Source organism: Prionailurus viverrinus, chromosome A1, assembly GCF_022837055.1.
Source record: "Prionailurus viverrinus isolate Anna chromosome A1, UM_Priviv_1.0, whole genome shotgun sequence".
Classification (NCBI taxonomy): domain Eukaryota; kingdom Metazoa; phylum Chordata; class Mammalia; order Carnivora; family Felidae; genus Prionailurus; species Prionailurus viverrinus.
In genome coordinates this window covers 157,645,242-157,659,091 of record NC_062561.1, presented here as the reverse complement: position 1 = coordinate 157,659,091, position 13,850 = coordinate 157,645,242, and the positions used below count along the sequence as shown (strand labels likewise).

At 35.7% G+C, this 13,850-nt stretch overlaps 1 protein-coding gene across 9 annotated transcripts in view; it reads left to right on the top strand.

The window, feature by feature from the left end:
• Positions 1–13,850, top strand: part of MCTP1 (multiple C2 and transmembrane domain containing 1) — a 531,315-nt gene that overhangs the window by 316,919 nt on the left and 200,546 nt on the right. For 7 of the 9 annotated variants that reach the window (XM_047859213.1, XM_047859230.1, XM_047859202.1 and 4 more), the window contains 2 exons: positions 4,789–4,848; positions 10,182–10,259. The exons of 1 other annotated variant lie outside the window; for it this stretch is intronic. In XM_047859213.1, coding sequence (XP_047715169.1) covers positions 4,789–4,848; positions 10,182–10,259 — 138 coding nt within the window. The remainder of the gene's footprint in view (positions 1–4,788; positions 4,849–10,181; positions 10,260–13,850) is intronic. One more of the 9 variants, XM_047859221.1, reaches the window with a different exon arrangement.

Sequence of the window (13,850 nt, the reverse complement as noted above, 5' to 3'; positions counted from 1 at the left end):
AAAGACTATTTTTACCTCGATCAACTGAACTCTCAAAATTTGTAGTAAGTTTATCTAAAATAGAGATATCATAGTGCAGTAAATATTTTATTATCCCACAAATTACATGAAGCCATGGTTAAATTTTATGTAGAGATGATTTTTTTTCTTGCTGTTTTGACAATATTTTCCCATTGGTATAAAATATCATACATTTTTATATATTGTAATTCATAACTACAGGGATTTGCTGTAACAGTGGCTTTACATTTATTTGACCGCTCTTGTTGAATTTTTAAAATGTTGTGGGTCCTTGAGGGAGCAAAGCTGGATGACTTGGCACAAAGTGAAAGGACAAAAGGTAATCTCAGGCAGAAGACGAATGCCTTGACGCCTGTGCGCTGGCTCTAAAATGTTTAATTGTGGACCACTGATTGGCATTCACACGCTAATATGTGTTCCCCAGTGAGCTGACAATTTCCCAAGATCCTCTCCAGACTGACCAAAGGGAGGGAACTAATACAACATGGCTCCAGGATAATGGAGCTAACTGTTGGTTTGCAAGATTATATGGCCTTTGAATTCAAAGATATATATGTGTATATATGATGTACATCAGATATATCTAACATATATATGTATACATGTGATATATGTATGTGTGTGTATATACATATATATATATATATATATATGTATATACACACATGTATATATGCATATTAAGTTGAATGTGACTAGGAGGAGATATGTTGGTTTTAAAGTTCCCTAAATATCCTCAATGAAAATAAATCATAATTTTGTGAAGATTCTGCTTTCAAAGCCATGGTTGACAGTAATAGATACACATGCATGCATGTGTGTATACATACACGCTAATGCACAAATTAAAGATTTAAGTTAAAATTTCTAGGAAAATAAAAGACAAAGCAAAGCCAGCCTTCAGTTACAGGGCATGTCCTCTGGGGAGTTGAGATTGTCTGTCTCTCGTCAGAAATATTTAAATGGACAGTTGGAGTTGCAGAGGGAATCATATTGGTGTTTAATGAGTATAAATGGTATGAGCACCTATTTGAGTAACCAAGAAAACAGGAAAATAGAACTTCACTGTAATTTCTACTTACTTCGTGTCCCTGTTTTTAGTTACATAACTATCAATAGACACATTCAACTTGGTGGGGGCAACCAAGAGCTATAGAGCTCTGATAAACAGTGATTTCAGTCAGACCAGGAAAGGCTACGAAAATTATTTACTTATGGGTTTATCTATTTCTAACCTCTTAAATGCCTAGAGAGTATTGAGAAAAGGAATTGTGCACCTTAAAAATACTCTATGTAATATGAAGGCTACCTGGGTTGACCTTCACGTTTGAATCTCAGGCTTCCCAATTTCAAATCTGTGGTGAGTTTTTGAGTATTGAAGAATTGCTGAATTATGATAACTACAATATGTTTAAAGGCCTGTACCCATTAAAGCTAATGAAAAATACCACGATTAACAGAAGTTCAAGGCTAATCCTTGTTCATCCAATGACAAAGTCTTTAAAGATTTTTATGATGTATTTAAATAGGAGGCTGAACTAAATACAGCATCATGTTCATTTGTTAGGAAAGAAATCAACTGTCCCTTAGTTTTATTTTTCTGGGGAAAAAATATATCTTCTAGATTTTTAAATTTACAATCTTGTTACTTTTTAGATTCACAGTAGGATTTTGGATCTTTGAAGATAAACTTTCTTAGTGTGTATTGGTGTTTTGGAGGCAAAAACTAGATTTAAATAAGATATTATCAATGTGTCTAGCTACTTTGATAAATGCAACGCCTCAGCATAAATACTCAACGATTCATTATTCAGGATAATGTCAATAATTTTCCTTTATCAATTTGATGTCTCTGCTCTTTGTTCTGTTTCCTTTTGCTCTTAATTTATAATTTTAGCACTTTTAAAATGGCCTTTCATTCACTTATCAGATTCTTGTTCCAATGGAGACAGAAATATAACTAAATATCTACAATAATGATTGAAATCTTGCCCTCAAAGAATCACTTTTTTTAGAACTCTTTATCATAATGCCAGGTGTCTTATTATTATTGTTATTATTAGAAACTCTCACTAAAGGAAAGCCACGCCTCATCTGCTGTGGATTTTATATTCATCAAGGCAATAAATGACATAAGGGTCCACAGGAAAATTAAGTTGTTCCATTTGAAATAAAGGCCTAAATTTACATGAGAATGTACGTTGTAAAATGAAATATAAATTTTAGTTGATGAATAATGACAGAAGTAATTAAACATGGCATGAAAAGCACAGCCTGAGCACGTCAGTGGATCCAAATGTGGCTAATATTTTTGTTTCTTAAATTTTAACAGAGAAACCTAAGTTCTAAATGCTGATCATTAAAATTTCCCCTTCCCCCTCCCCCCCCACACACAAATTCATCAATCTCTGCGTACCAGTCACATAATTATCTCATTACCCTCAAAGGGTATTCATCTGAGGAAGAATGAAAAGTATGAAGTTGGTGGTTTCAACATTAGTCACCTTAGACCACTTGAACTTTAAATGAATTAACAATACTTTGGAATGTTTAATGGTCATATTATTTGTTGTAACTGTCTTGAGTCTAAAGCCAGTACTCTCACCTCCATTTAAGTTGCCTTAATGCATTTTACGTTAAGGTAAAACTCACTGTTGTATTACTTGTCTTATTGGCTCTTGGGAAATTATTTGTGTAAGGAGACTTCAAGACTTCAGTTCCTTTAATATGATACTTTAAAAAAAAAAAAAAAAAGGTTAGAATGGGAGAGAGCCAAAGCATAAGAGACTGTTAAAAACTGAGAACAAACTGAGGGTTGATGGGGGGTGGGAGGGAGGAGAGGGTGGGTGATGGGTATTGAGGAGGGCACCTTTTGGGATGAGCACTGGGTGTTGTATGGAAACCAATTTGTCAATAAATTTCATAAAAAAAAATAATATGATACTTTAAAATTCTCCACATGTTGCTAAACATGCTGCTTAATTTAAAAAGAATTGGGAATCAGAGTAAGGAGAGAATTAGCAATAGAAAAGAAACACACATCTTTTGTAAAATCTGGAAGAAGGTCTTTGTAGTTAAACAGTGTACAGCATCAAAAGACTACAGTCATTCCTTGTAACATTCATGCCCCAATGTCCAAAGGTAAATGTGTTTTTTCAGGACTTGTTGTTTGTTGCGTGTTTGTTTGTTTGTTTTTGAGATACTGATGTGACAGCGTGCTACGAGTGACAGATGAGAACCATAGCTGTACACGTAATTGAATTATAACTCTGTAGTGATGATAAAACAAAGTCTTAAACTCAAGAGTTCTTCCTAGTAACCTCTGACATTAGCCATGCTACCTGACCAAATCCTATGCAGGTAACTTGGGGAAGTGAAAGTAATTTCAGTAAGAAATAGATTTTGTGTAAACAAACAAACAAACAAAACAGGTAGATTATATAAATTATCCTTAATGTAATTCTAGTTCTAAATTTAAATTATACAACTTGCTGTACACCCTAAACATGTTAGCTCACTATTATTTTCTGATATGATTTTTGGTATCATTTTTGGAAGGAATATCTATACCTAACCAGTGGAAACTCCTAGTAACTAACAATCAACAAATTATTTATTGAGCACCTACTATGCAATAGGCATCATGTGAGGTGCGGGGCCACTGTCTTAGTCGCTAACACAAAGTTATGGAGGAATCAAGTAAGTTACAAAACTTCTTCTGATTCATCACAATGTCAGAGGTTGATGCTGCCCGATAAGGGTCCTCAGATTCCCACAATTTTACCATAACTGACACCCAGAAACAGGATGCAAAACATACCAATTTAAAAGCTGCATGTAGGGGCGCCTGGGTGGCGCAGTCGGTTAAGCGTCCGACTTCAGCCAGGTCACGATCTCGCGGTCCGTGAGTTCGAGCCCCGCATCAGGCTCTGGGCTGATGGCTCAGAGCCTGGAGCCTGTTTCCGATTCTGTGTCTCCCTCTCTCTGCCCCTCCCCCATTCATGCTCTGTCTCTCTCTGTCCCAAAAATAAATAAACGTTGAAAAAAAAATAAATAAAATAAAAGCTGCATGTAATGCAAATGTTCTCCTTAAAAGTGACCAACAATGATTTGATTTCCTGAAGTTGAACTGGTTTTACTCTATAAATGTCTGAGGATTAAGTAATAAAATATCCAACGTGATGTTTTGTTAGGATATTGCTACTCTTCTCAGTATTCATTTTATTAAATTATTTTTGTAAGGCCCAAGTTAACTAACTTGTATTATCTATGTTCTATATTATATCATAAAACTAGGACGTTTTTAATAGGGATTAAACTAAATTTGAGTAGGTACATGATTATAACTAAAATTGCTACTATTATTCTTTAAAAATGCTCTGTGGGTCTATGGTGTTAAATTGTTTTGTTAAAAGGCACAGATATTATATGACTTATTTCAAAATCTTGAAGTACTTTTGAACAGTTCTATTTTCTAAAATAAAGTGTTACACTTTGAGATATAATAATCAACAATTTAAAATAAAGAGGTAAGTAGATTCTTTAAAAATTACAGAAATAATCCTTTCTAAACTTACCGCCATTGACATTAGGTATGAATAAGAGAAAAACTTTAATTTACTCAAGGAAAGAAAACTAACAGTTTATAAACATCGAAAGTGTCATAGGACCTATAACTTTGGGGTTTTATTTATTTTGGTTTCATTGGGCTAATTAACTATTCTCCAAAACACCTCAAAATTTAGCTAAATATTTGTTTGTTTTTAGGATCTTTCAGAAAATGAAGTGGTTGGATCTTATTTCTCTGTGAAGTCTTTCTTTTGGAGGGTAATGTCGAAATCCTTTATATTAATATTTTTGATTTTGGTTCTGAACAGTGATTTTTGAAAGTTAAGTGTGAATTAGGAAATTCATTTTTAAAATGGGTCTCAGAAAAATGTATTCAATTGCCTTCTTTATTAACTTTTATTCCAAGTCATTCGAGTGACTCTTGCATTTCTTCATTTGTGTAAACTAAGAACTTCATGTATTTAATATGTTGCTTTGAAGTCAGTTGCTTGTGGGACTAAGTTTATCCCAAACTCTTAACAGCTAGAGGCCCACAGGCCTTCCAGGAATATAATGGTGCTATCTAGAGAGTCCGTTAAGTTTCTTTTTTCCCTTCTTGTAAAATCTGCTCCATCTGTTTGGGAAAAATTTACTTCTATTACAGTGATCTTATACTATATACGTACTACATAATCAGTGTTCTTTCTTTGAAAAAAAAAACTTATGAATTAGAAAACAGCAACTCTGCTGTTGATTTAAATAAAGAAAAAAGTGAAAATTCCACAGAGAATTTGTTTTAAATGCCATTGCAATTTAATGTTATTTACTCTTTCATGACTTAAACATAACGAGCTCTGTCATCCTATTTTCTCTGCTCTAATTCTGCATTATGCACAGCACGATTTATTACAAATGCACTTATTACTTTGCCAAGAATTTCCCTCTTTCTTGGAAAATTCACACTTGGTACATGATTACCTAGCGATAGATATTGCAATGAAAATGCTACACTCGTAAGGCTTTACCATTTTCTTTCCTTGGCTCTTCAACTGCTCATGACTGAAAACTACCCTTCCCCTTTAGAACTGTAAGGTTTGTTGCAGTGTCTTTTAAGCAGACTGGCATACCCTAAATTAAGTCATGCCTTGACTTGACCAATGAGCCAGCATAAACCACATCTCTTCATCCATTGCTCCCTCCACACACACTGTTATTGGTGTGAGCTTATTTTAATTATTATAGCATCTTCATTTCCTTTCAGTCTACTGACGGCTACCTCCACTATTGCTATTCGGTGTCCTTGCTAAAATAATAATAATTTCTCTTGTATGTTCACGCATTATCCATGAACACAGTGACTGCTTTTGAATTGTTATATCACCTTAAATGGAATTTGGCTTTTGGCAAAAATGCAGCCTCTGTATTCATACAGTATACTTCTTTGCCAAGAGAGCAGAATTCAGGAGTGTTCTCTGTTGAGTTTGTTCCATATACAGCAAACATGCAAACCGATCTTTATGAATGAAACCTTGCTACCAGGATCAATTGCATAAGAAATAAGTTTTAAGGCCTTCCCTTTCAAATGATTATTTCAAAATCTTTGCTACTTCCAAATCAGTATTGCATGTACTAGTACTTTCCATTTGGTTGTGTTCATCCTTAAATATTCTTTATTAACCTTTCTCAATTTCTTTAACTGTCTTATTTTAGAATAAGAAATATGCAAATTTAAAAGATAGCTTTTTTTGTATTTGAGGTACATAATCTAATATCTTTTCTTCCGAGCGTATGTTGAGTAACTAACCAAGTGAGTCATAAAAGCAGAACATTTAGCGGTCATTTGTTTTATCACTAAGGAAACTAAGGCCCAGAGAAGTGATGCCATTGACCTGACATCCCTGAAAATGGTAGAATCAACCAGGACCAATATTTTTCTTTCTCTGAATATCACAGACATAATTGTTTAAAGCAACTAAGTTCCTTTCGGGGTCAATAATGAATACAGATAGGATGTAAAAATAAAGCCTTCCTTTAATTTTTCTTCACTAACCCCCTTTCAGATTTTTCTTGCATTATGTAACCCTTCTCCCCCACAGCTCATTAACCCACTGATAGATGGATGTGTTGAGGGCTGTGATGTTGCTATGTTTGAGGTCCCATCTTATAAAATCAGCAAATCACTGATCAAGTCTACTTTGGATAAGTATGATTTTTCATATCATGTTTAAAAGTCACTCCGATAACTGACCTAATTGCTCCTTGCCCAGGTAATATTTGTATTGTGATTTTTTTTATGTTTATTAGTTTTTAGAGGAGATGTGTAGCAAAGGAGTTTCTCCATAGACATTTTCAGATATGCAGAAGACCTAAATAGTTCAGATAGAATCTTACATGAGGTGTATATGTGTGTTTATGAGCCTTTATCAGCTTCTTTATAAGGATCAATGCATGTATTCAGGAGACAGCAACTGAATTACATTGGGTGAAACTAAATCCTGGCGAGAACTTACTTAATAAATGTCATGGTTACTTGCTAGATCTTAATTTCCTTGAGAGCAAAATAATAGAAAAGACCGAAGTGGTACAGAAATAGTCTGATTTTCCAAAGGCATAATATTTATAATTCATCAAAACATGATATCTTACAACACAAAACATTAAGCAATGGATATATAGCAATTGCCATACTTTTCATAAAAGCAACAAATATTATACGAAGCCATTTGGATTACTCTAAGTCAGAATTTCATTAAAGATTTTAACTTCTCAATAAAGGATGATAACTTAGTGCTGTTGCTTCAAATATTTAGTACATTTAAGTTTTTCCCAATTAACTCCATTGACTGGACATTTAGATTTCCATGACTGAGAGTTAATTGAACAAACCAGATTATGAGAATGCTGTAGTGAATTAAAGAGAAATGTTAAGATTGTTTAAGTGGAGAATGGCTGGGCTATACCAAGATACCTCATATAGAAAAATGGAGAAATGGCTCGTAATATGAAATGGGCCAAAAAGAGTGCATAGAATACAGAACAATTAGGAATTATGTCAGAGCACCATCTTACAGTAGGGTCAAATCAAAGTGTGGTTGAAGGAAGACCCTGAAGGCCAAAGAGAAGTATTGGTTTTATCACACAAGAATGTTATCCTGTGCTGAAGTGTTTGCATTCTTAACAACTCAACCATATATGACATATAACCAAGAAAAGTGCAGGTATTATTTATATCTTCAGGTATGAAAGTAAGACCTTCAGAAAAAAATATATTTATAACATTTAATTAAAAGTCCCCAAAGAAAAAGTGTAAGTCAAACCCAGGACTCATTATTTTTTTTACATTATTGGTGGAAACGAATACATTACGTTAGCAACAAGCCAACTTTAGCCAACAAGATTACAGCATATATAATGATTTTCTAAGAGTATATATTTTGAGCAAACATTGTAAAAGCTTGAGAACTTTTGTTTGGCTACAGTTAAGCTTTCAGACAGTAGTTAAAGCATCTGAAGTAAACATAAATACCTTCCTGACACCGTAAGTTATATCAAGAAGCAACAGAAATAGGAAAGAAAGTTTAAGGATAAAAACCAGGAGAATTTCTCTAAGGATTATAGTGCCGTGAATCATCTTCTAAGAAAAAAGGGATCGAAGCTTTATTATTACATGAGGCACTTTAAACTAGGCTGGACAAAGCCCTGGGAAGGTTTTCTGTAAAGGCAATCCTGCTTTGAGCAGACAGATGGACTGTAGAACAAATCTGCTTGTTGGACTTCATCACCTAGGTGTAATTCACTGGAATCAACTCAGCAGGCAAAGGAAAAGATAGAACATGCCTGTGCCTGGGATTGAGCTAATAATTGCTCCACACTCCAGGCTTTGCAGCACAAAACAGTCATTCTAGGCTGTCATTATCTCTCCTTTGTAGTGTCTCGTGGATCATTTGATTAAATAAAAGCATGTGCACCTCTGTGCTGAAAATAGAGGTGAGCTGACTCCACACACAGCTATTGTAAAGACACAGTGATGTCTTTCACTCATTTCACAGGGTCTGGGGCTCATTTGGAAGGATTAGGTTGTACACAGGTAATGAAATCCAAGATAGCAAAAGCCAGGGATTATTTGCATATATCAGGGAGAAGATTAATATGACCGTGTGGGTTGTTTTAGCCATATGTTAAATCTAGAGAGATTTTTTTGTTTGTTTTGATCTGTTTTTTAATCAGGATCTAGAATAATAGGATACCTCCTTCTGTTAGTGATCCAGGTTTTCAAGGAATTGAATTAAGAAACTTTAATAACCAGAATTGAAGTACAGAAGTGTTCTCAGTTTATTTGTGAGATTCTACAATTTCACCACCTTATTAATAAATGTTAGAGTATAATTCATTATGGAACACAGTTAACTCTCATATACTTTACTGAACAATATATGCTAGAGTTATCACCACCTGCCCACTTTTACTTCCTCTAAGTCCCTGATTAGCCTTTCTCAGTAATCTATACCCATGGATATATTTTGTCTAAACAAGAGTCAAAGTATTTCAACAAATCCTATACACATTCCCCCCTTATTTTCTTTGTATTATGAACTTCTTAAGCTTTGTCCAAAGCATGAGAAATAGTGCAGAAAACCGTCAATTAGGTATCAGAAACCCAGATTCAAATCTCAGTCTTGCCAATCTGTAACCATTTGGCTTTGAGTAGAGTATTTATCAACTCTGTGCCTCAGTTTCTTTACCTTAACAATATTTGTCATGAAAGATGCTGGAGTATGAAAACCCCAGTGCCTAATAGTTGCTCAACGCATGCTTATTTCTTTGTGTATGATCTAACCTTTCACACGGGCCAAATCTCACCCTCCCTGTTGATGTTCTCATCTCATGATAATACTATTGTTTGAAGACTGTCCAGGTGCTCTCGTCATTGCATACAAACTTTCAGCTTATCATGATTGTTTCCTTCCAGTATTTCTTGCTCAGCTGCGTCTTTCTTAATCCATACCTCGATGCTCTTGGTCTTGGTAATACAGGGACTTTATGATTGCTTTCTTAGGCACGGGGCAACAAAGAGAAAATGGGGCAAATTATGTGGGGTAGAATTACTCGGTTGCTTTAGAGATCTCTCTAATCATTGCAAAAGATTCGCATGTGGGATATAGTTAGCATATCATAGTTGTTGCCTGTCCATGAAACACTCTTCTGGGGCCTTGTCACTTTTTTGATGTTGGAAACAGTCTCCAAAATATTCTGAAGCAGCAGACTTTCCATGATTTCTCTTGCTATGGTTCTTTTCACTGCGACACCCATTAACAAAAAGCTGAAACCACTGAAGCAGGATCCATCACCGTTTAATCTCTGTCCTTTATTTTCTTGACCATTGCATTACGCCACTAAAGAAAACAGTGGCTGAAAATTATATTATTGCATTGGCATTGATCTTCATTGCGCTAGAAGACATTTTCCGACAGCGACTTGGGGGGGGGGGGCAAATACATATTCTTTTCCAAATAATGTTTTTTTGAAGAGTAATGCTGAACTCTAATTGAAATGAGGTGTTGATAGAGGCACAAGGCTTTCCCGTACAGCTCTGATCGTTCATCTCCATCCAGACGTGCGGCAGGCCTGCTTTTCCTGTCCTGGGCTTCTGCAGAGCAGAGCTTCAGAGTACTTATTACCAAAATGCACAAGTAAGTTCAATCATTCAGTTTGTTTATTTCTTCTGAGCTTGCATGAGCTGTGAACTCTCCTGGCTGACTTACTGTTCTGAAAACCTATTCCCTAGCCTAACCTCTTTTATACATAGGAAAAGGAATTGAATTCTTGAATTCCTTTTCAAGGAATAACACATAAACTAATATGCTTCTTAAAATGCCAGCTCACCCGTTCTAAAATCTTACTAAAGATATATGTCATTGACTAATTGCCTCAGAATTGGAAATTGATATTGTTACCTGGTGTGTTGATTTTCTTTATTAAATCTCAACTTGGATGAATATTCCTTATGCAAATGACCTCAAACTTCGGTGCATGTGAGAATCATACGGGGCACATGTTGGAAATACATGCGTAGCTCTGCACCTTAAGAACCGAATCATGTTCAGGAGGGTCAGGCCCACTAATTTCAACAAATTCACCACTAAAATTGGGGAATTACCTGTTTAAAAGTTCAAAGATTCTTTCTTCCTTTTGCAATGTTGGTTCTTTGCTTTGAAACTAGGTTGGTATTCCTATTTATTCTTCCCTCCCTTTTCTTTCCCTCCTCAAACAGAATTCTGTTTCAACACAGACGTGGTTGAAAACATTCCCTGAGATAACTAAATCCCAGCTCTAATATGTTCGTTTTATTGAGGGATGTCTTGGATTTAACACTCCTTGCCACTTAGGTGCTTAATAAGTAATTTTTGGTTGACTAATTATCAATACTTCCGTCAATATGTATTATTTAAGTACAGCCTAAGAGAAAAAAAAATTAAAGGAGGAAAATAATAAACTTAACACAAATTTGCAGTAGGCTCCTACTTCTCTCTTTAAATTTTCCAACTATCCAAACCAATCTGCTTTCCTAACCAGTAAATTTAGAAGCAGGACTAAAAGACTTTAATTAGCATAAATGGTATCCATGCCAGAGAGTGGATAATGTTCACAATTGTAGTAATTAATAATAGTAATTAGAACATAGGAGAAGGCCAGTGCACATGACCCTTAGAACTTTTAAAGCAGGGGTTTGTACACTTGATCATGTATCATAATGACCTTGAGTGAGGTCTGGGTAATCCAGAGCCGATTTTCTTGGTCTGGGCTGGAGCTAAAAAATGTGAATTTCTAGCCACTTTTCAGGTGACATTGATGCCATTGGTCTGTGGACCACACTTTGAGAACTTTACTATACAGAGGAAAGAAACTTTAAACAGAGCAGCAGGTGACTAAGAAAGTACCTTAAAGAGCATTAAAGCTAGTGGTTTTCAGTTTCTTTTTTCTTCCCCTGAGGAATTCCATTTGTCACCATCTCATCCACAAGCTCCTTGAAATTTTGATTTAAAAAAGTAATAAAAGTTATAAATGGCTATCTTAAGCAGGTTAAATCTTTTTTGTTTATGGAATATACTGTTTTCTTTTCAGGAGCCCATACACACACAGACACCTCTAACTCCCCTTACTTCCCCCCTTCCAGGACCACACACACAGAATAGCGCTCTTAGTATATGTGGAGCTCTAGAGTCAGGAGAACCATAGGTAAAAAAAAAAAAAAAGTGGGGCCCAGAGAGGGAGCAACATGCCCAAGTCACATTGTCAGGAATTGCCAGAAAGATGCAAATGGGTACTTATGTTAAATCATTGTCTTTCCGGGGCACCTTGGTGGCTCAGTCGGTTAAGTGTCCGACTTCGGCTCAGGTCATGATCTTACAGTTTGTGAGTTTGAGTCCCGCATCAGGCTCTGTGCTAGAAGCTAGAAGCTCGAAGCTCAGAGCCTGGAGCCTGCTTCAGATTCTGTGTCTCCCTCTCTGTCTGCCCCTCCTCCGCTCACACTCTGTCTGTCTCTCTCTCTCTCTCAAAAATAAATGAACATTAAAAAAATTTTTTTTAAATAAAAAAATAAATAACTGTCTTTCCTACTACTGGTGGTATAAGTTTATATCTTCCCTCTTTGCCTTATAATTTTACTTCAAGTTCCTATTCTTCACACTTACACTAAATATTTTTCTATTTCATGACTATGCAGTTAATCAAATCACAAATGAATTGCGGAGCTTCTTTTTAGAAGAGCACCATTTTTGATAAAAGAAATTTTTGGAGAAGGAAAAATTCCTTTTATTTTTTTTTAAAATTTTTTTTTCAACGTTTATTTATTTTTGGGACAGAGAGAGACAGAGCATGAACGGGGGAGGGGCAGAGAGAGAGGGAGACACAGAATCGGAAACAGGCTCCAGGCTCTGAGCCATCAACCCAGAGCCCGACGCGGGGCTCGAACTCACGGACCGCGAGATCGTGACCTGGCTGAAGTCGGACGCCTAACCGACTGCGCCACCCAGGCGCCCCGGAAAAATTCCTTTTAAAATGATACCTGGTTAGTATGTCTTTGGGACCTCCTCCCCTTTTTCCTTTTAACCTTTCATGTATATCAACTTAATTCTCACATTTATTATCCCTGTTTGTGTGAAGAAATATTCCCCCTTCTCCTCTCCCTTAGCTTTCCAGGTCATTTTAGGAATGTTCTTCCAGGTTATAGAAAAGCATTTTGTAACTAATGGCAGTAGGTAAAGCCGCCATGAACTTCCTTTTATTTCTGTGAAAGCATGAAAGATCCCATGGAGTATTCTTTCTCCTTCCCACTCTGTAAGTAAAGTTCTTGTTCTCATGTGAGAAATGAAAGGAGGGACACGCAAGTAAGAGTTTCAGACGTGGTACCATTTGAGAAACTAGCATTGCTAATGGAAGATGCTGTATAGCCTAGATTGTACCCACATATAATTTGAGTGCAGAGTTTGACTTCTAGAGTGCATAGAAAATGTTACTGAGTATATCCATCAACAAGCTGAAATATTGTAAGAATGAAAACATGCGCTCATGTAATAGTAAAGAATACAGATGCTCATATAATAGAAAGTAGAAGGTGATTTCACATACTAACCATGAAGGAAAAGCTAGACTGGAATGTCATTTCAAATATAACGACTCACTTACCTGGAGAAAATGAAGTGATAAAATGTATACATGTACACTTTTAAATTCTATTTTAAGCTCTATGTAAATAGGTTGTTACTAACTCCTTGGTCTTTGCCAAGATAATTATTTCTTCTTATCACAAATTCGTTTTTCTTCTTTCCTTCTTTGCCACTCCTATTCCTTAACAAAACTTCCAGACCCAGAGTTTAGAACTTGTTTCTCTAGACTAGTCTTCAGTGAGAGGCCATCTCAATAGCAGCAGTGGTGGGTGGATGAATGGATAGGTAGATAGGTAGATAGGTAGATAGGTAGATAGATAGATAGATAGATAGATAGATAGATAGATAGATAGATAGATAGACAGACAAAATACATAAAAATACACTGTCATCTCTTGCTGCATTATATATTAATAAGTAGCATGAAATCTTAGAACCCCTTCAAGGTCACTTGGTACAATAAATTTGTTTAATCAGGGAAATCCTTATTCAAACACAGTCCAGAGTAGAAACCCAATGTGTAAAGCAGACGAGAGCAGTGGGACTCTAGCTGAAGCAGACTGTGGAGTCCTGGGGAAGTTACAGGTGGCCTGTGAAACTCCATGGCACCTCAGA